General features: G+C 32.1%; 2 protein-coding genes across 2 annotated transcripts; one reads left to right on the forward strand and one right to left on the reverse strand.

Annotated features, from left to right (window-relative positions):
• The first annotated feature begins 411 nt into the window (after window positions 1–411).
• LOC144848033 (uncharacterized) lies at window positions 412–10221 on the forward strand. Its single transcript, XM_078704698.1, has 6 exons — window positions 412–646; window positions 955–1203; window positions 1418–1552; window positions 2068–2205; window positions 8682–8867; window positions 10009–10221. The coding sequence occupies exons 1-6, from the start codon at window positions 463–465 to the stop codon at window positions 10179–10181; spliced, it is 1065 nt and encodes a 354-aa protein (XP_078560824.1). The 5' UTR covers window positions 412–462; the 3' UTR covers window positions 10182–10221.
• A 6010-nt stretch (window positions 10222–16231) lies between these two features.
• On the reverse strand, window positions 16232–21742 carry LOC144848076 (CD151 antigen-like). The gene is made up of 7 exons (XM_078704752.1): window positions 21468–21742; window positions 20451–20648; window positions 19282–19356; window positions 18809–18925; window positions 18250–18447; window positions 17582–17665; window positions 16232–17310 (listed from the first exon to the last, which is right to left on the reverse strand). Exons 1-7 carry the CDS (start codon window positions 21558–21560, stop codon window positions 17263–17265), a joined length of 813 nt encoding a protein of 270 aa, XP_078560878.1. The 5' UTR covers window positions 21561–21742; the 3' UTR covers window positions 16232–17262.
• Between the last annotated feature and the right edge of the window lie 588 nt (window positions 21743–22330).

The following is a 22330-nucleotide window of genomic DNA, read 5'->3' on the forward strand; positions in this document are numbered from 1 at the left end:
CTGCAGTATTTTGTTGAATATAATCTGTACACATCACATACTAGTCAAATACCATGAGGCAATAAACCGTCTTTATGACTGTAAAGAATATGTCTCCATAGAACGGCTTTTTAAAATTAAATAAATTACAGATTGCAAAAGAATAATTCTCTTTTTAATAAACAGTGAACTACTTTAATTCAAAAATAATTAATAATAAATAAACATTAGTAACTTACCAGGCTTGTAATCACAATATATTTGTTTATATTTTGTTTAGATCCATTAGATATAACAACAATTTCTAGCACACCACTGATGAAGTCTTTTAGTTGGTTTCGAGGATATGCACGTGGCGACAACGTTCAGTTGTCAGTTCAAGATTTATCAGTTGGAATATTAAACAAAAATATTACTGGAAAAAATAACGTGACCTGGGCTGATACTGGCTATACAGGTGGGAGTGGAGAACAAACAACAAATATGCCAGACGGCAAAATATTTCACATAAGTAGCAGAATTTTATTCAGAGTAATCAGTACTTTCATGTACCTAGGCGTTGGTAACTCAATACAACCCCAGACTGATAGAGTTGGTGTATTTTCATTTGAAGTAAATAGAGACGAAGTAGTCACAAATTCAGCAATTGTATTGACATCCAATTATGGTGAGTAATGTCATGTATCTCATCTTTTTTTTTTTTATGGTTTTAATAATTATTTATTGATTATAACTTAACTATGAAAATCATAACCCTGTTTCATATACTTGGGTTGCTAATACTTTAGCTATTATTACTATGACGTAACGATAACCTGTATTATTGGTGAGTTTTCCACTATCTCAGAAAACGTGGTGATCTTAACGATTTACGTCGGAGACAACTTACTTAACTTACACTATTACGTAACACCTGTTAACATTCTTCCAGTATAATAATATCATATTAGTTTACTAATACAATTATAATTACAGCCATTATTGTAATGGAGTATCGAACGATAACCGTCGGTATTGGAGAGTCTGTCACTATTAATCTTAGAAAAGGTGGTGATCTTAATGATTTACGTTGGAGACATAATTACGGTGATGAAATACACAATCTGAGGGGTAATACGTCTGCTGTGATTGAAAATATACGAATGAAAGATGATGGCGTATATGAATGTTATACAGGAGATAGTCCGGATGGTAACCATGGTATCATGAGACTTATTGTTAGAGGTAAGTCTAATATTACAAAGTAATCATTATTTACACCTCATCTTTTAAGAGCTGGGCCCAACTTCTTGAATAATGATAATACATGACATTCTGTGATATTTGGATTGTATAAAATGCTATACAGAACAATTATTTTGAAGTAAATATCTTAATTATCAAACAGTTTTATAGGTGAAATAAAGTTACACTGATTGCAAATTGTTTTTGTCAATAGGTTGTCCATTACCCAAATGGAATCCTCCAGATTGTGAAATGGACTGTCCCGTATGTTATAATGGTGGAGTTTGTGACGATAAGACGGGTGTCTGTATTTGCCCAGCAGGATTTAAAGGCGCTAATTGTCTAACTGGTAATAACATAATTAATACATATTGTAAAAAGGTTATCGTCGCTATTCGTTTGAAGCCTCATATCTCCACAAAACATACTTTTACAGGAGAACGGGGTTTTTGGACTGTGGGCTTGTAATGTGTGATGAAAAAAATTTCTGATTCCAGTAAAATCTTTAAAAAAATAATACACTTTGATGATTTTTTTAAGAATTCACTGCAATATTGATGTACTATTTAAACTTCATATAATAGCGTGTTCTGAAAACTTTCTGATTTACTTTTCCTCTAAAATAAATCACCATTATTTGCATGTTATTATTAATTAATGTTTCAATTCAGTTTACATGTGATTATGTCGAACTTCAGTTCAGTTTACATGTTATGTCGAACTTAAGCCACGAGAACGCAAAACCAACATTTATTACTCATTTTAAAGTTCCGCTATACCGGTAAATGTATGACAAAGTATTAGTAAACATGATTTTTTTTTGTATTTCTGTTTTGTATGTGTCTTTGGATAAAATTATACCAGGTTGTGGTCATAATGGCTGGGGTCGTGAATGCACCGGTTCGTGTAGTAATGGAAAGTGCATTGGAGTTCTGTTATGTCCAACCGATCCATTTGGATGTACATGTATTAATGGTTTTGGAGGAAATGATTGTAGAACAGGTTTGTAGTAAATAAAGCCAACTAATAACTAGATTTAATTCGTCACTATGACGAATTATAGGTTATATGCATTGATTTAAATAAAGATAATTGATTGATTTAAGATATATTGATTGATTGATTTTCTCAGAATCTTTAATTATTTATAATATATGATAGGATCTAGCTAATGTAAATACAATAGCCGGTATCACAATAAGATCAAAGATCCCTCTGCGTATAATGTCATAAATCACATTTGTTACATAATAAAGACATAAGTTACTTTCTATCTTGATTTCATTATAAATCATGTGTATAATCTATACACTAAGAAATAAAATTGAACAAACAATACGGATAATAAAAAAAATCTTATATCGTTTCGTTTCCCAAGGTGAGACTCGAACTCGGTACCTTGACAGCCATAGACACGAGCACAGACCACCGAGCTATACACAACTGACTAAAAGATGTAGAAAGATTCCCCCGTGTATTTACTATGCAGTAACCACTTTGGTGCAGATAGATTATTACATACCGCAATGAATTATAATTTTTTACTATGATGACATCTTTAAAAATTTAAAAAAATGATGCACTGTCAAACTATATACTTTTAACTTTAATATATGAACTTCTTAAGAAAGAAAGTTAATGTTAAGTTTGTTATTTCGGCCTAAGAAAATGTCAAAATTTGTTTGATTGTCGAAATTAATTTTTTTTAATTCAATATGCAATTAATAATGACTTAATCAACTTTTGTTCTCTTAATTTGATAATAAATCATACATATGATACATACACTTCAAGAAAATGAAATAAAAAATAGGTGTTCCCCAGCATTCTGACGATATATATTAATTTTAAAATTTAGCATATTTTCACTATTTTGTTAACTTATACGTGCGTAGCCTGTCACTTTTGACGTGCTCGTATAACGCAATTTCGAGTTGAAAAGTGAATCAAATATGATGATATTATTAAAGAAAGATTGTAAAACAGAAATCGGGCAAAAAGAGTGCGCATTAACGTTTAACGCGCAGTGCGCGTGCAAAATTCTGCGCACTCGTGGCAATTTTTTAAACGCTTAAAATTGCCTGAAACGTACTCTAATTTCATCGAAAATAAATTTTGACAATTTTAAAACTTTTAAGCGCGCGTACGCATGCGTTATATGCGCTACGCACGTAATTATATTGCCATATGATGAAATATGACCTGAAATTTATGAGTACCAAATTTTGTTTAAAAGTGATTCATGCTTGTGAAGATATGATTACAAACGTGATTTCATTAAATCGCGCGTAGACCGCGTAATTTATGATTGCGCACCGTGAAAACATGACCACATCGATTCCTGGCCATAAGGAATATACTCTGAAAAATTGACTTAGCTAGATGAAACTGATGCCAAGATAATTCACGGACAAAATAGTGCTAAGGAAAGAATAAATAAATAAATAAATAAATAAATAAACTAGATTTAATTCGTCACTATGACGAATTATAGGTTATATGCATTGATTTAAATAAAGATAATTGAATTTTAAAAGATATATTGACTGATTGATTTTCTCAGAATCTTTAATTATTTATAATATATGATAGGATCTAGCTAATGTAAATACAATAGCCGGTATCACAATAAGATCAAAGATCCCTCTGCGTATAATCTCATAAATCACATTTGTTACATAATAAAGACATAAGTTACTTGTTATCTTGATTTCATTATAAATCATGTGTATAATCTATACACTAAGAAATAAAATTGAACAAACAATACGGATAATACAAAAAATCTTATATCGTTTCGTTTCCCAAGGTGAGACTCGAACTCGGTACCTTGACAGCCATAGACACGAGCACAGACCACCGAGCTATACACAACTGACTAAAAAATGTAGAAAGATTCCCCCGTGTATTTACTATGCAGTAACCACTTTGGTGCAGATAGATTATTACATACCGCAATGAATTATAATTTTTTACTATGATGACATCTTTAAAAATTTAAAAAAATGATGCACTGTCAAACTATATACTTTTAACTTTAATATATGAACTTCTTAAGAAAGAAAGTTAATGTTAAGTTTGTTATTTCGGCCTAAGAAAATGTCAAAATTTGTTTGATTGTCGAAATTAATTTTTTTTAATTCAATATGCAATTAATGATGACTTAATCAACTTTTGTTCTCTTAATTTGATAATAAATCATACATATGATACATACACTTCAAGAAAATGAAATAAAAAATAGGTGTTCCCCAGCATTCTGACGATATATATTAATTTTAAAAATTAGCATATTTTCACTATTCTGTTAACTTATACGTGCGTAGCCTGTCACTTTTGACGTGCTTGTATAACGCAATTTCGAGTTGAAAAGTGAATCAAATATAATGATATTATTAAAGAAAGGTTGTAAAACAGAAATCGGGCAAAAAGAGTGCGCATTAACGTTTAACGCGCAGTGCGCGTGCAAAATTCTGCGCACTCGTGGCAATTTTTTAAACGCTTAAAATTGCCTGAAACGTACTCTAATTTCATCGAAAATAAATTTTGACAATTTTAAAACTTTTAAGCGCGCGTACGCATGCGTTATATGCGCTACGCACGTAATTATATTGCCATATGATGAAATATGACCTGAAATTTATGAGTACCAAATTCTGTTTAAAAGTGATTCATGCTTGTGAAGATATGATTACAAACGTGATTTCGTTAAATCGCGCGTAGACCGCGTAATTTATGATTGCGCACCGTGAAAACATAACCACATCGATTCCTGGCCATAAGGAATATACTCTGAAAAATTGACTTAGCTAGATGAAACTGATATCAAGATAATTCACGGACAAAATAGTGCTAAGGAAAGAATAAATAAACTAGATCTTAACTCGTCACTTGAGGACGAGTTTGGTTATCCGCCCGCAACAAACGTATCTTGCGCATTCAAGTACTTTTCAATCATGACTTTTCCAAAAAGTAGCCTATTCGATAATAAAACTCCCTTTCAGTGTAATAAGCAAATCTTTTTATTTAATTATTTTCCCGTGACGGGATTCGATCCCGGTACCTCTGATACCAAAGTCGGTTGCACTACACATCGAGCCATATGAGCACCTGCTGAAGAAAATCCGAAGAACAATTACTCGTTCATTCGGTATGTCGTGAACCCCTCGATGCAAGTTGATTATTACCTATCAAACTAAATCATAATTTTTACTAGGATGAAATCTTCACACATTTGAAACAGTAACATATTATGAAAGTTCATACTTTCAAGTTTTATATATTAAAATGTGAAGAAAAAAGATAAACGTTATGTTTATTGTTTTGCTCTTTGAAAATGTTAGTGTTTGTTTGATGATCAAAATTTCAAAAATTATATTTAATATGCATATAATGTAGCCATCAAACACGTTTTAGCATTCAAGACTATAATAAATCAGACCTATGATTCATACACTGCAAGAAAATAAAATAAAAAATGGGGGTAACCTTGCATTCTGATGAACTGTATCGTTTTTAAAAGTAGACATATTTTGCAACATTTTCACAATTATTAGACATTTTACGTGCGCAACCAGTCATGTTTAACGTGCTCGTGGAACGCCATTTCCAGTTGAATAGTGAATAAAATAACGCAAAATTGTTAACTGAAGTTTGAAAAACACAATCTATGCAAAATAAAGGCTCATACGCGTTCCCTGCGCCGTGCGCGCGTGAAAATGTGCGCATCTGGTGGGAATTTTTTAAACGCTTAAAATGACCTGAAACGTGCGCTAATTTAATCAGAAAATGATTTGAAGCATTTTAAAATTTCAAACTCCGTTTACGCGCGCACTTTCTAATGTTACAAAATTCGGTAGCGATAAAACAGTTTACAATTGATGTGAAGCAACCGTGGCTGAAAATTTCGTTAACAAATATTTATTTGTTTCAAAGTTATGATCAATTTAAGAATTTCATAAATTCGCGCGTAACTTACGCTACGTGGCTCTGACAGCGTCCAAAAGCTTCGCAGTACAACTTCAGTTAAATGTCTAAATGTTTAGAAAGTCACAACATGTTATGTTAACACGTTGCAGAGAAACAGCGTGCACAAAATCTGAGAAAGAAAGAAGAATAATAAAAAAAAGTAACACTACAATTCCAAGGGCTTATCCGCTTGAGGCGGATAACCAACTAGATCTAAACTCGTCACTTGAGGACGAGTTTGGTTATCCGCCAGCAACAAAACGTATCTTGCGTATTCAAGTACTTCTAAGTTATGACTTTTCCAAAAAAAGTAGGCTATTCAAAATTTAAACTGCCCTTTAAGTGTAATAACCAAATAAACCTTTTTAATTAATTGTTTTCCCGTGACGGGATTCGAACCCGGTACCTCTGATACCAAAGGCGGTTGCACTACACATCGAGCCATATCAGCACCTGCTGAAGACAATCCGAAGAAAGAGTCCTCGTTCATTCGGTATGTCGTGAACCCCCTCGATGCAAGTTGATTATTACATAATGAACTTAAATCATAATTTTTACTATGATGAAATCTTCACAAATTTTAAACAGTTACATATTATGAAAGTGCATACTTTCAAGTTTTATATATTAACATATAAAGAAAAAAGATAAACATTATGTTTATTGTTTTACTTTTTGAATATGTTTATGTTTGTTTGATGATAATTATTTCAAAAATTACATTTAATATGCAAATAATGTAGCCATCAAACACTTTTTAACATTCAGGACTATAATAAATTAGACCTGTGATTAATACACTGCAAGAAAATAAAATAAAAAATGGGGGTAACCTTGCATTCTGATGAACTGTTTCATTTTTAAAAGTAGACATATTTTGGAACATTTTCACAATTTGTTGACGTTTTCGTGCGCAACCTGTCATGTTTAACGTGCTCGTAGAACGCCATTTCAAGTTGAAAAGTGAATAAAATAACGTAAAATTGTTAACCGAAGATTTAAAAACACAAATCGTGTAAAAGAAATGCTCATACGTGTTCCATGCGCCGTGCGCGCGTAAAAATGTGCGCACCAGTGGTAATTTTTTAAACGCTTAAAATGACCTGAATCGTGCTCTAATTTAATCAGAAATTGATTTGAAGCATTTTAAAATTTCAAACGCCATTTACGCGCGCACTTTCTAATGTTACAAATTGCGGTAGCGTTAAAAAAGTTAACTATTGATGTGAAGCAAATGTGGCTGAACATGACGTTAAACAATATTCATTTGCTTTGAAGTTATAACCGATTAAAGATTTTCAGAAAATCACGCGTAACTTACGCTACGCGGCTCTGACATCGTCAAAAAGCTTGGCTGGACAACTTCAGTAAAATGTCTAAATGCTGAACAAGTTACAACATATTATGTTTACACGTTGAAGAGAAACAGCGTGCACAAAATAAGAAGAGTAAAATATTTCAAACGCAATTTACGCGAAAACTTTCTAGTCTCCAAAAATTTGTTAAACATTCCAAAAGTTAGCCATTGATGTGAAGAAAACGTGGCTGAAAATTTCGTTAAAAAATATTTATCGGTTTCGAAGTTATGACCGATTTAAGATTTTCAGAAAATCGCGCGTGACTTACGCTACGCGGATCTGACAGCGTCCAAAAGCTTGGCAGAACATCTTCAGTTAAATGTCTAAATGTTGACCAAGTTACAACATGTTACGTTAACACGTTGAAGAGAAAATGCGTGCACAAAATCTGAGAAAGAAAGAAGAATAATAAAAAAAAAAAAAAAAAGTAACACTACAATTCCAAGGGCTTATCCGCTTGAGGCGGATAACCAATAAAGATCCTGACAGAATCAAGAGGTTATATGCATATCATGCATATAACCTAATAAAGATCCTGACAGAATCAAGAGGTTATATGCATATCATGCATATAACCTAATAAGGCCTTATTATACTCCTTCCTTCTTCGGCTTTATTAATTGCTTTGTTTAAATTTCTCCAACATTTTGAAAACGATCGTTTTAACAGTAGTTTTAATGTGATCGTCAACCAAGTTTCTTTGCTCTATTATCTATATTATTATTATTATTATTTAGGCCTATACAGTTATACTGCTTGTGAATTTACTGTGTCGAATTTAACTTGTTGTTATTTGTTGTTGGGTTGATATATTCGAAAAAATCATATTAGATTATCATGCTATAACATTAGAAATCAACGAACGAAATTCAGGTGTGGAAGAATGACAGAAATTAGGCCTATCTCATGGCTCATTTTAAAATGGGGTTGATAAATAATAGCATTGTTCAAGATGTTTGATCCATTATATGCCTCATAATGATATGGCGATTACAGTATATTTTAACATTTAGAAATTATGCCTATACAATAAAAACTGCAACGGCTTACATGCTTTTATTGATTTAATCTTAATCAGTGTTGTTCCACTTTAATAAGGCCTCTTATATCATTAGTGTGAACATGATATGATTATGACTATTATGATTTAAGCATGTGATGTTTTATACCCAAACACCAATACCCCGGATGAGGATTTATACTATGGAGCGGAATGTCGGCAAAAATGTAACTGTGCAAATGAAGATTGTAAACGGGATACAAGTGATCCCAATCTAGAAATAGGATGTACTTCCGGGTCAACATGTTCGCCTGGTTACACTGGAGACAAGTGTTTAGGTAATTATTGATGTGCTATTTTCCGTTCATCGGTGTATGCATCCCGGCAACGCGTAACAACTTAGGCTATGAAATAATGATGATGATATAATTATTTCGACAACGACGATGATGATGCTAAGACGTCGTCAGCAATGACTGCAATGATGACGTCGTCAGGCAATGATGACGCTGTCAGCGATGACTGCAATGACGACTATTAAAAACCCATCTCTGCGTGTATGTTAATATTATTGCAATATATATTTTCATCATTTGCAAACGTCAACAAAATAAAAGATTTCAACAATATTCACTTTCTATATTATGGGTGACTAACGCGTAGGCTGTAAAATAAAGTAAGGTAAAGTCGAAACCTAAGCTAATGCTAACGACCGTGGTGCCCATCTCTATTTCCTTAGCGTTTGGGCCACACTCCACTAAGTGTGTATGTTTGTGTGTGTGTGGAGGGATTTACCTTCCCAGTACTTTTTACATACCGGTACCCATTTCTATCACCTAGGTGGGAAGGAGCAATGTGGATAAAGAATCTTGCTCAAGGATTCAACCTGGCCGGGCTTGAATCGGCAACTTCTTGATTGCAAGTCCAATGCTCTAACCACTGCGCCACAGTGCACAGTAAAATAAAGTAATAATACTAATAATAATGATATTTATTTCCACAAATAATAAGGCAAAATACAGAGTAGCATAATACTGTAAATATATAACTAATAATGAACATAAATAATATAAAGCAAGAAAAGAAGTTGGTAAGTGGAAAAGGGACGCCACAGCAAGCAAGCTATTTGGGCGCCCCTCTCAATAGTGAAACAACTTAAACTTTAACATTTTAAAATATTGATATTAATTATTATAAAAACAACAATTGATAATTCAGTTATATGCGATTACAAATTAAACAATTAATAAAGTAGTATAACAATCAAAACTGCTATTTTTTAGGGTGAACATATCTCTAATATATTTTCCATTACTGGCATATGAACAATATTTGAAAAGTAACGCTGAGCCGATTTGGTAAATTGCAAAATATGTCAATTTCGGGGCATCGTGTTAAATTATTTAGTTTTTCTTTTACTTTACACAATAACTTAATTTACTTTGAATTGGTGACATATTACATTACTTGTTTTAAAAGAGCCTACGTCATGTTCGTCTGGATTCTTTGGTGTTTTGTGCAACTTCCCATGCCATTGCAAAGATTCTGAAGATTGTAATCGAGATGGAAGTTGTCCTAATGGATGTCATGCGGCTTGGGCTGGACCGAAGTGCAGCATAGGTAATGAAACACAGATTCGTTGTAAACTTTAAGCAATTAATGCCTAAAAAAGGGGTTATAGACTGTTATTATAGGCCTTTAGTTAATCTATTTATTAAATAAACCTGGTGATTTCTTTTCTTTAATCATTAGCATTACCATACCACTCTGAACCGCCAACTGTTGTAAACCAGACTGCAACCACTCTAACGTTTGAAGTCACTTGGACTGTTGGTGAAGACTATGGAACAGGAACAATTACAAAACGGAAGCTTTCGTATAAATCATCGCACATTGATTTAACAGAAGAACAAGATAATAGTTTAATAGTTATTCATAATCTCGTCCCAAATACAGAATATCAATTTTATTCTCAATTTTCGAGGATGGTTGGTGATAATGAGGTTGATGGTCCAGCAAGTTCAATTGGATCAGCAAAAACCATATGTACAAGTAATATATAAACAGCATTGTTCAAATTAATATGGCAAACCAACTGAACAATTAGGTCTATATATTACGTTTTTTACCAAAATATTTATTTAATAAAGTAAAAAATAAGATTTTACAGAAAGTGGCATACGAATTTAGCCGATTCGTTTGATACAACGTCACACATTCTACCAATATCATGAAAACAATTGTCAAATTTGAGGCGGTATTTCTATCCTTAAACAACTTATATCGAATATGTTGAACAGGTTCTTATCCATCAGCATTTCTAAATCTTTAATATAATATTTTATTTGTCTAAATAAAAGAGAAATTCCGAAATTTTAGGAACAAATCTGGAAAATACCATTTCTTATGATTGCAATTCATATTTTTTGTCGTGTATTGTTTCTCTTTTCTCAGAATTAATCAAGTTTTATTACTAATATTTTATACAGAGCCATTGGATGAACCTGAGATTGAATTGGAAACCATTGAAGATAATCATGCCATCTTGAGGTTAAAGGTATTTCAAAATGTCTAGCTTTATTCTATATTGCAATAAACTGGGAGAGTCGTTTCTATGTTTCATAGAAATGTTTTTTTTATGGCGGTTTACATTGCAATTTTTTGTTAATCATTATGGCACTTTACCTATTCTACTTTAAATATTATATGTTATTATATATTATTTTAGTCTGTTTCTGATGATCAAATCCAATGTAACTATATTCTTCGATATCAAGTGCAATATTTGCACATGGGTGGACATATACAAGGTATAATCAACACAACAAGTAGTTCTCAATTAGAAGTTGAACTACCAGGATTATCAAGTTGTACTGCTTATGTTGCCACTGCTCGAGTTGTTAATAATCTTGAGATACCTGGTGATTGGGGACAAGAAATAACTATACAAACAGCACCATCAGGTAAACAAAAAAATCAAAAAAAAATCAATGTCAATAACAATTACACATGAAAAATACAACAATATAAATAAGAGTTAAAATGATAGAAAACATATCGTTACAAAAAATAGAATAGGAATATCATTAAAAATGTTGTATAAATGATATAAATGTAAAGAACAAAAGAAATAAAAATAAAATAAAAGCCGAACACAATAAAAAGTTATTTTTAAATTGTTAAAAATGATCATCAAGCAGATCGTTGTTAATTAATTCTTTCACTAATTATTATTTAAATATGAGACTACGTATGGTATTTTAAATATTGTCTTTATTCTGTGGTTCACTCTACAGAACCATCGATAAAAAGTAATCCATTCACAAATGGAACACATTTGCAGATGAAGTGGAAAGCTTCTACATGTGACATCCCAGACTATCAGGTGAGCTACCATTATGAACTGTCAGGTGATGGAATATTTCAGCAAGGAAACACAACAGAAACTGAAGTTGTATTTGGCAAAGAATATACATTCACAGTATTAGCGTCGTATTCAAATGTTAAAGGGACACCTAGCAGCAAGAAAGTTATGTTTGGAACAGATTGTGATTACCAAGAAGACAAATCAAACCAGATACAAGGTGTGTAACATCATTGATTTAGATTCAGTTGAGCTTAGATTTTTGTCAAGACACCTTACGTCGTTGAGAAAATAAAACCAATAACACAACAAAATATAAAATTATTATATTTCCAGGATACGTAATAGGTTTTGTAATTGGCTCACTAACTTCGGCAGTAATCACTGTTGCTATCACCTTGATATTTAAACGGTAATGTAAAGTTTCTTTAGTTTAAAAAAAAGAGAAGAAATAAAAGAAGGCTGAACTATACTTATATTTTCAGCAAAATATAGATCATTATTCTATGCAAGTTTGGACTTTGCCCACCAAGACGTTTTATTAGTGAAATATAACAACTATTCTACACTGTAATTATAGATCTAGAAGCAACCACTCAGAAAAGGATGGTGGTAAATCCTCAACTCAATCCTCTGCTCAACCTAATGTATGCACAATAGATACTGATTACCAAACATTGTCAAAAAAATGTGAAGAAAGTGAATATGAAGGAATTAAGTCTTCTTCTGCTGCTGAAAAGAACCTGTACTAGTACCGAAGAAAAAAATCGATAGCTATTATAGTACAGGAGACAAATTAATAATGTTGATAATAGTCTTAACTAGATATAGTATACATACCAAGAAGTTTGCAAACGGGTGGTTGGTAAAATAATGCTTCTTAGCTCTCCTCTAAAACATCTCTAATAGGCCAATAGCAATAGCATTTTCAATGTATATATTTTGTAGAAACCCCCACACTCATCGCCACAAAATGATTTCTGTATACTTCTTACCATGCTACTTGAATTCGTCTCTCAACAATCTTTAAACAAAATGCATATTTAGTAGTATTTGTTGGAGGTAGTCCTATTCACACGTATCGAACTTACAGGGAAAATACCAAAGTAAATATGACTAAATAATCAATTGTTTAACACCAACCGTAGCAAATATGTTACAGTCCAAAACTAGTTAGGCCTAAAACAATGTTATTATTCAAATTACCATTTCAGTTAATAATTTTAGGATTGTAATTAGTGTTTGTTAAAATAATAATTTATATAAATATATAGGCCTAAGCCTACCCTTTAATATTATATAATAAGAAGCCTATTTGTTAGAAGATACCGTTCTATTGGGTTTTTAAAATTATAACTTAAGCATAAATATTTTTGTTTTAGTATTAGCCTAATACAAAATAATTATCATTAAAGTCCAATTCTCTACGTTTTTTAGATTTTTATGGTCACAAACTACATTTATTGTAAAAATAAATACAATATGGTCCTATTGAGATAACTTTTTTTGTTTTAAAACGGTTACAAATGTGAAAAATAAGTTGATTCCATCATGCATTGCGCGCGGATTGATATTTTAGTTTTTCTTTTGTGATCGATTCACCTACTTTCGATCGAGGAGACCAACATAAATGTAAGTTATCATAATTTTTCGGGTACCTACAATGTGTATTAATGGATTCTGGAGAAAAAAACAGAAAGGCAATTAATGCAGCAACTAGGCAACGTAAGACTAGGCCTATCTAGCGTACGATGTTCGTACGTACGTTAATGTTGTTTACCAGCTAGGCCAACAAAACTAAGCCTAGGCCTAAAAACCGTCCACGAGTGCATTGTTTCTCTTTGGTATATAAGGCCCATGATAATAATGAATATTCATTGATAAAAAATGTTTGCTCCTATTGTAAAATTAAATTAAAACTATATGAAATAGTTATCAAATGATTGATTTTCCTATGTAGAAGATCATACTCTTTAAGGTTTCATAATGTTTTAAGAACTTTTCCTTTTTATTTTACAATGCAACACCAAGACTTTTTAATGGAAGGTGTTACAACCGGTAATGAAGAAAACGCCAGCTAATGTCGGAACAACCGCAAATGTAGCACAATCCACCGCTAATGTAGTAAAACAGTTTATGTAGTAAGTGACGACCTCTTTTAAAGGACCACCACCTCTCATAATCGAACATCTCCTGTAACAACAACCTAACTCTATTGAACGACCACCGTCTCGGTTAAAGGACCGCTTCTCATAAACGACCACACCTCTCGTCAGAGAGAGAGAGAGGTTGTGGTGCCTTAAAAGAGGTAGTCACTTACGAGGTGGTCCTTTAAATGAGGTGGTCACTTACGAGAGGTGTGGTCGTTTAGAAAGGTGGTCGCTTACGAGAGGTGATCGATTATCAGAAACGGTCCCTTATGAGAGGAGGTGATCACTTACAGTACGGGAGGTGGTCGATTGTGAGAAGTGGTCTCTTAACAGAGATGGTGGTCGTTCAATAGTGGTGATCGTTACTGGAGGTGGTCGATTATGAGAGGTGGTCACTTACGAGAGGTATGGTCGTTAAGAGAGGTGGTTGCTTACGAGAGGTGGTCGATTATGAAAAGCGGGCCCTTATGAGAGTTGGTTGTCCTTTAAAAGAGGTTGTCACTCAGAGAGGTGTGGTGGTTGAGAGAGGTGGTTGCTTACGAGAGGAGTCGTTACGGGAGGTGTCCGATTATGAGAAGCGGTCCCTTAACAGAGATGATGGTCTTTCAATAGAGGTGGTCGCTAACGAAGGTGGTTGCTTACGATGTACGGTCGTTTTAGGGAGGTGATCGCTTACGAGATGGCCGCGTTTTGAAAGTCGGTCGTTTACGAGAGGTGGATAGACTGAGAGCTAATTAAAGATTTAGACATTAGTTTGTAAAATATATAATATTTTCTACATTAGCTGGTGTTTTTATTTATTATATTATTTTATTTACTACATAAGCTGTTGGTGTTTCTACATTAGCTGGAGTTTTCACTACATTAACGGTGGATTGTTGTAAATTAGCGGTTGTTTCGACATTAGATGGCGTTTTCTACATTAGCGGTTGTAACAGAGGCTTTGTGTGAGGTATTTTTATATCTCTGAATTACAAATTTAAGTAATGTGTATTGTATTGTATTGTAGTATTGTTCTTGACAATTAAAATAGCCCCTTTTTTAAATAGAATAAAACTTTACGATATAGTGTATGTGTGTATTTTTTTGTTTAGGTTTTTTTTACAACGTTATTGTTATCATATTTTACCATTGTTATTATTTAACTATTTTGTGATGCTTGTTTTTCTTGTCTTTGGAAATCTTATTTTGAAAGTAAAAAAATAAAAATAAATTTTAAAAATTGAAAAATCAGACATCGGACTAGTATGTTCTCTATATCGCCGTAATTCCTATGCCACTAAGATAAGAGAAATGATAAAATCAATACACATTTGATTTATTTAGAGTATATAAAGAGCTAATGCATTGCTTTTAAAATGTTGTAAGCCAATTTTTAACGAGTAATGTTTAGTTAAATTTCACTTGCCGTAGGTCCTTATCTATTACCAAATACACTGATTATTATTTAGATTTCATAGTCACAGTTTTTTAGAATGAAAGTTAAACAGCCTAACTCCATTCGATCATACGTCTAATTGTTTCCAATATATGCAAATGTAAAATTACTTACAGCATATATGATGTTTAAAATATGACAAGCAATATTGCAGTTCTCACTGCTTCATCAAAAATATTTTTTGTTTACTCTGACCTTGTTCATCACGGAAGTTTAAACGACACATTTAACAAACTTGTTATTGTGTAACTTACACAAAATGAACGGTAACCTTGATAAACAATTTATTAACGGAAATCCGACATAGGAAAGTCATAATAATTGTAAACGAATATTCTATTTGATATTATGTGTTAGCCTACAATTAATGTTCTGATATTAGTTAATGTTTATAGTTGTTCTTAATTTTTTCTTATCGTTTAAGATCTATACCGATGTACAGTACTCAGTGTTACCGATGTGACACAAGCGTTTCCATTTGCATGGCATTGTATGTATATCAACATAGATCAGCGCCGGTGTATCAGACGGAAACAGTATACTCGTTTTATATTTCAAAAAAGAAAAAGTAACGACATTGGTGTAATAACCAGTCTGTTACAAATTCCAAATTATTGTTTTATGTAAGAAATAAAAATTAAGTATTTTCATTCCAATGCTTTAAAATCGTGCACTCATGACTAGATGTATTTTACATTTTCAAAAAATATTTATTTACCATAATTGTTTATATATTGTTCACTTTACACAATAAGCATTCCTTATTTTAACCTACTTGTAAATGAAAATAGAATGTTGTTTATAATGATAATTAACGTACACAAATACACATTTCTTACTGAATCAATCAATCAAGAATAATAGCAATCACTAATATTAATATTGACAAATGGAAACATTGCGTTTACACTATAGAAAATTTACAAAAGCTAACAAAAAATGTTTTAATTACAGTATATTTGAGATCATTATAATTGCTAATTGAAATAAAATCCATGTAATTTGTATCAATAACTAAATTTCTTTTCTGATAATTATTGATTATTTATAAATATATTTAAATAAGTCTCGATATTAATGTAAATGGTGAAAATAAGAAAATGTACAATAATAATAAAAATCGTTTGATTTTCAGTTGGGCAGATTGCTTCGATATCAATATCTTTACACCGGATTGTTTACATCTTTACTCTAAAGCCTTGTCTACACTAAACTTTATGTGTGAAAATGTGATGTGCCCATATATATGGACATGATATCATATCACTACCATATTTGAGCACACTTTTTTGGTCAAACTAGTGAGACACGTGATTTAGAGTAGTATTTCTTATTATTATAATTTTCATTATTAATAATAATATGTGTGTTATTATTATGACGTCAGTATTGTTGACGTTATTAAACCATTCATATCTTGATTGAACCTGCCAATTAACTATATACATTCTGAAATGAAGATATGTTTTGCATTTACTCATGATTTGCGTCTTAATCTATTTCCAATCGTTTATCTTACTAAAACTAAACCAAACCAAAAAAAAAATCTTCTTGAATTAGAAAAGAAACAATACGGTAGAGTGTTATACATACAAATAGGTTATTTATGTTTAGAACAGACGCCAAAATCCATTTTAAATACCAACATAAAAAAACTGGCTGTTGAATTGTTTGAAATGACTCATCATAGGTGTGTATTTTGTTGAGAAATATACCATTATGTATATGCCTTTCGATTCAACAAAAAGTATGCCGGCAGCAATCTTGTTTGTAAAATTTGTTTATCCCATATTTCGGTAAAAACAGTAAGCGAAGATCACGCTAATAAACTGAAAAACGAAAAATGACGATGAATTTATCACAACTCAATGGCTATTTTGAGAGAATGGTTCAATATTTACATGACATAGGGCCTCATTCATCCTTTGCTCTTTTGCGTCAAGTTTGAAATAAATTAATAGATATTTATTTATTAGGAATTACTTTATCCATTTGCTCATTTATTTATTCATTTTGTCTCGGTCACCGTTTAATTTTTTCATTCTATCATTCACTCACTTGATAAAATTGTATTTAATTAAGTAATGTGTGTTGCCTTACCAATATGAACGCATGTGTGATACCAATTACAGATAAAGGTATTGTATACAGGTCACCATGTGCTTTCACGGCGTCATAGCATCCCTAAACGATAAAATAAATGAGTACATAGTTATTTCTTTTCTTAACTTTGTCGTTATCTGAACAATAAGCGTTTCTTAACATGCAGCATTTATTTCATGTTGTTATCAAATTATTTTACTGATTAGTAAGAAGATTTTAAAACTTGCTGGCAAAAGGAAAAAAGTTTGAATAAATAAATTCCTTTATATAAATTAACAAAAGGGATCATTTCAAAAAGAGTTTTTTTTATCAATTTAAACAATAATTTGTTTGGTGATTTTTGTTTGTTTCTGTACAAAGGCTATCTCTGATGCCAATAATGCCAAAATAGTAATTAGTTATTACAATTATAAAGAAAAAAAAGTATATCCTTCGTATCAGACAGTACCATCAGTATCGTATACATCATTTACACGTATGTGTATTCATATTTCCATCTATAATGTTAGGCCTACTTAACGATGTTAAAAATGTGCTTTATCAATGATTTTGCCTATGATATTAAACAGATTAAGACAAATTTCCCCAAATCGTCAACTATACGGGTATAGACACATTTTCTTCATTACTTATAGTCGGTCACTTTAATTCAAACTTTACAGTACCACTTTATAAACTTGACTGTAATCAGTGATCGGGTCTTGGCAATGACGTGCATCGATTGGTTCTCCATTGTCCTTTTCTTTACAGCATGATAATGGAACTTTTGTACGTGATAGTACTGGTTGATCTAACCACCATTGGGAATGTAGGTAAGCTATAGGCCCAGCCTCTTCATTCGAGAATACCCCGCAACAGTCCCACTGAAAGACAAACAAAGTGTGTGGGTTACTATTAGAAAGAGGTTACTATTAGAGTGTGGGTTACTATTTGAGTGGACCCAACACCTGCTGAGCTTCGGAAACAAGTAAACAAGTAAGCGTGGGTTACTATTAGGGCAGGGGGTTACTATTAGAGTGTGAGTTACTATTAGAGTAGTGGGTTTTTATTATAGAATGAATTACAAGTAGGGTTACTATTAGAAGGGGGGTTTACTATTAAAGTGTGGGGATGACTATTAGAAGTGGGTTAATATTAGAGTGTGGGTTACTATTAGAGTGTGGGTTACTATTAGAGTGTGGGTCACTATTAGAGTGTGGGTTACTATTAGAAGATTTACTGTACCTCTTCTTGAACGTTATTCCATGCGAATGTAACATCGTCTTGGTTGTTTTCGTTTCCTCCAATCCCGTATTCAAACTGTAAAGTATTCAACATCACAGTCTCCAAATCGTTTGTTCCCTAAGATAGGTTTAAACCGACAAACAAAATGTAACAGTTACTTTATTCAGTAGAACCTACTGTGGTATAAGACAACCCTTTGTACACTGGACAAGGAAACACTTTCCTTGAATCGATCAGGGATAAATAATTGTATGTTTTAACACCACGGACAGCCTTATTCATGTGACACTCATTAAGAAGACATTTTAAAGGTTTTCCCTCGATTGTAGGCCTATTGTAATTTGGGGTTAGGGTTAGTGTAAGAATTGCATTGGGACGTGTCCCAAACGTATCCAATGACCGTGACCAAACTTGTCTCTTTTAACTTTTTCCTGTCAATTAGTGTATAAAATGTATAGAACGAGTCCATATACCTGCACATAAAACGAAAGTGCTGTAACGCCCCCTATGATTTCAACAACAAACATGACAGACAACGCTATGAGATACTGAAATATAAATAGAACGTAGAGTAATATACAGTACAGTACATACAACATTGTATTACTTAATTAATATAAAAGTAATTTATGACAAAAGTGACGCGCCACAAATGTTGGTATTGCATAACTAACGTTACCAATAAATTATTTTCATTATTTTTGAAACATTATTAGATCTTGAATAATAAATAAATATTTCAACAGAGGGCGCATGTTGATATTTTCATGTTCAAAGAATACATAATTTTTATATTTGTGAAGTTTTTTTTTCTGGAATGTTCTGTTAGTATAAACCTATTTACAGCGAAACATTCAGAACTAAAAAGCCACTCCTGTAAAATTCTCCTACATAAGAAAAATATCAATATATTTTGTGTGTGTCTTAATGCTGTGTGTGATTTAGGCTAATTTCGCTACAAGCATGTGTATGCGAATTTGGTGTAATGGTTATGTAACCAGCCTTTCAACTAACAATAGATTCTGTTGACTAACAATAGAACAGCAACGCCAAAAAATGTGAATAATAAAAGAAATAGGTTTTTTAAAACTACTCGTATCAAAAAACCTGTAAATAAAATCGAATAATGTCATAAAAGTACAAATCACAAATTATAACTCTTGACTCTTGTGCAAAAATGAAGTTTTTTGGACAAGTTGTTATCGAGAAAATGCAATTTCAGTTTACTTGTTACTTTTAGACTGCTCGCTGGCTTTTTAAAATGTTCTCCTATCCTTTAACACTAGCCGGTCATTTATGTTATTTGTGAAGTTATTAATACAGCAATTAATTTTCTGGTCTGAAAGTATATACCTATCTACACCAAAAAATTCAGAATAATAACTTGAAAACTGTAGGCGCTATCGTATCGTGCTAACAAACAAACAAACAACCATACATACAAACAAAGTAAATTAATTGTATTTTACTTGGCATAATAAAACACACAATCGATCGACTACATATACCTGCTTGACGGAGGTAAATAATAACTTGCGCATTTTTTGTAGGCGCTATCGTGCTAAAAAGACAAAGTACTATACTTTCATTCATTCATTTACATTCTATTTTGACAATTGGTCTATGCAAAACACCGCCTTACCACAAAAACACAAGACTTGTTTTGTTTCCATGTACTGCAACAGCCATATATAGCCAAAACGACTACAAATAAACCACCGAAAATTAAAATAAATCCCGCAGACACGTACGTGTCACTGTCAAACATCAGAGCAATATCCCCACTCATGTTTTCAACTATGACCCATGTTGCAAACGCCGCCATTACGAAGCTGCCTAACTGAAAATTAAAAAAACAATCAATGATAAGATGATTATTTCGACAAATAATATAATTGACTTTAAATTTATTACTAAATATTTAGTATAGGCCTCATTTTAACTATAACGATTGTTTAATACAATTGCATTGTATGTAAGTGTTAGCCGACATACACTGGCCTATTTATATCATACATTATAGAGAAAATAAACAAAAACATTAGGCCTATATGTCTACTGAGTCGCTTATGATCGGTATAGTGCTTCCGGGGGACACACTGGGTTCATCCTGTTTTTGTGCTTTTATACGTCACCTGTGGTGGTCACTTTGATTGGTGGTGGTCACTATTAAAGTAGAGAGTAATTTTCCCCGTACCCCCACAGGGGAGTGCCCCACCGGAGGTGTTGACCGGTCGTGGGCGACCAATATTTCTACATTTTTTGTACATATTTTTTGTTGTATGTTGTATGTATGTACATGTAGATGCATTTAAATAATAGTTACCAAACTGACAAGCACTCGCTTCTTTTTGGGTGTTGGGTGTTGTTGTTGTAAATTTAAGTTGGAATTTTATTGTGAAATTGTGAATAAACTTATATTTGCTGATTTAGGATCAATTATTATCCTTGAAAACAGAACAGTATCTGCAGTGACATATTACAACATTTTTATTGACAAATTTACAAAATATCTTGAAAATAAATGTGTATTTTACTAATAAATTATTTTCAGTATAATGGCTTTTTAGATATCTTATTCACATACAAAGTTGACAACGACTACCTTCTTTCATCTCAATTTTGTTTTCATATAAAAAATTAAAGTTAAAGTACTCACCGCATATACTAAATTTAACAGGTAAATGGCCAAATTGCAGCATTTTGCCGCTGTATTGTTCTGGGTCCTTACGGGTTGGACCACATTCGCCATGTTGATGACTGCTTTTCCTAAACTGAAACGACTGTCTCCTACCTCTGACTAATACACTGATACTTCCTCTCTAATATAGTTTAACTCTGACGTGTCTACAAGCATTTAGACAAAGCATTTAACCCCAGTCTTCGTTATTTCCTTATGTTGTACATAATGTCTGTATGCCTCCTCTGAATAACTAATGATAAATGAGATGGATTACATTAACTCTCAATTAAAAGGAAACTTTAATAATGAATTTATTGAAGGAAATCCGACAAAACTTTTGTGAGTCATATTACCATTTTGTAAACTAAGTAATAAAAACAAGATTTAATTTAACATATCCTGTGTATAGACGTTTATGCCTACCCATATTTTAGACAATAAGATAACCGTTGAAAATTCATTTCTTATTTTGGTATAATATGAGATCCGTTATAATTTTCTATTTCCATAATGTGTAACAACGCGTTTCGCTTTTCTTATAAAGATGACATTTTTTTTTACTGATCGCTGTATGTGTAGCCTACAGCATCTGATTCAATTACTTTATAAATCTATTGTTTTTTCTGATTATGTGAAGATCAACATAATACAAATAATTGAGATAAAACAGTTATATATTTATAAAGAAGATGTATGTATTAGTTACATAAAATGCAACATAACTATTATATTTGAAATAGAACGGAGATAGTTTTCTGTAAATTTGTTAGAGAGAAAACTTGATGACTTAATCGCGTGGTATGCCTACGCTTTCGTATATAAAGTGATGAGTGTTGTTT

This window comes from Antedon bifida, chromosome 7, assembly GCF_963402885.1.
Source record: "Antedon bifida chromosome 7, ecAntBifi1.1, whole genome shotgun sequence".
Lineage (NCBI taxonomy): Eukaryota > Metazoa > Echinodermata > Crinoidea > Comatulida > Antedonidae > Antedon > Antedon bifida.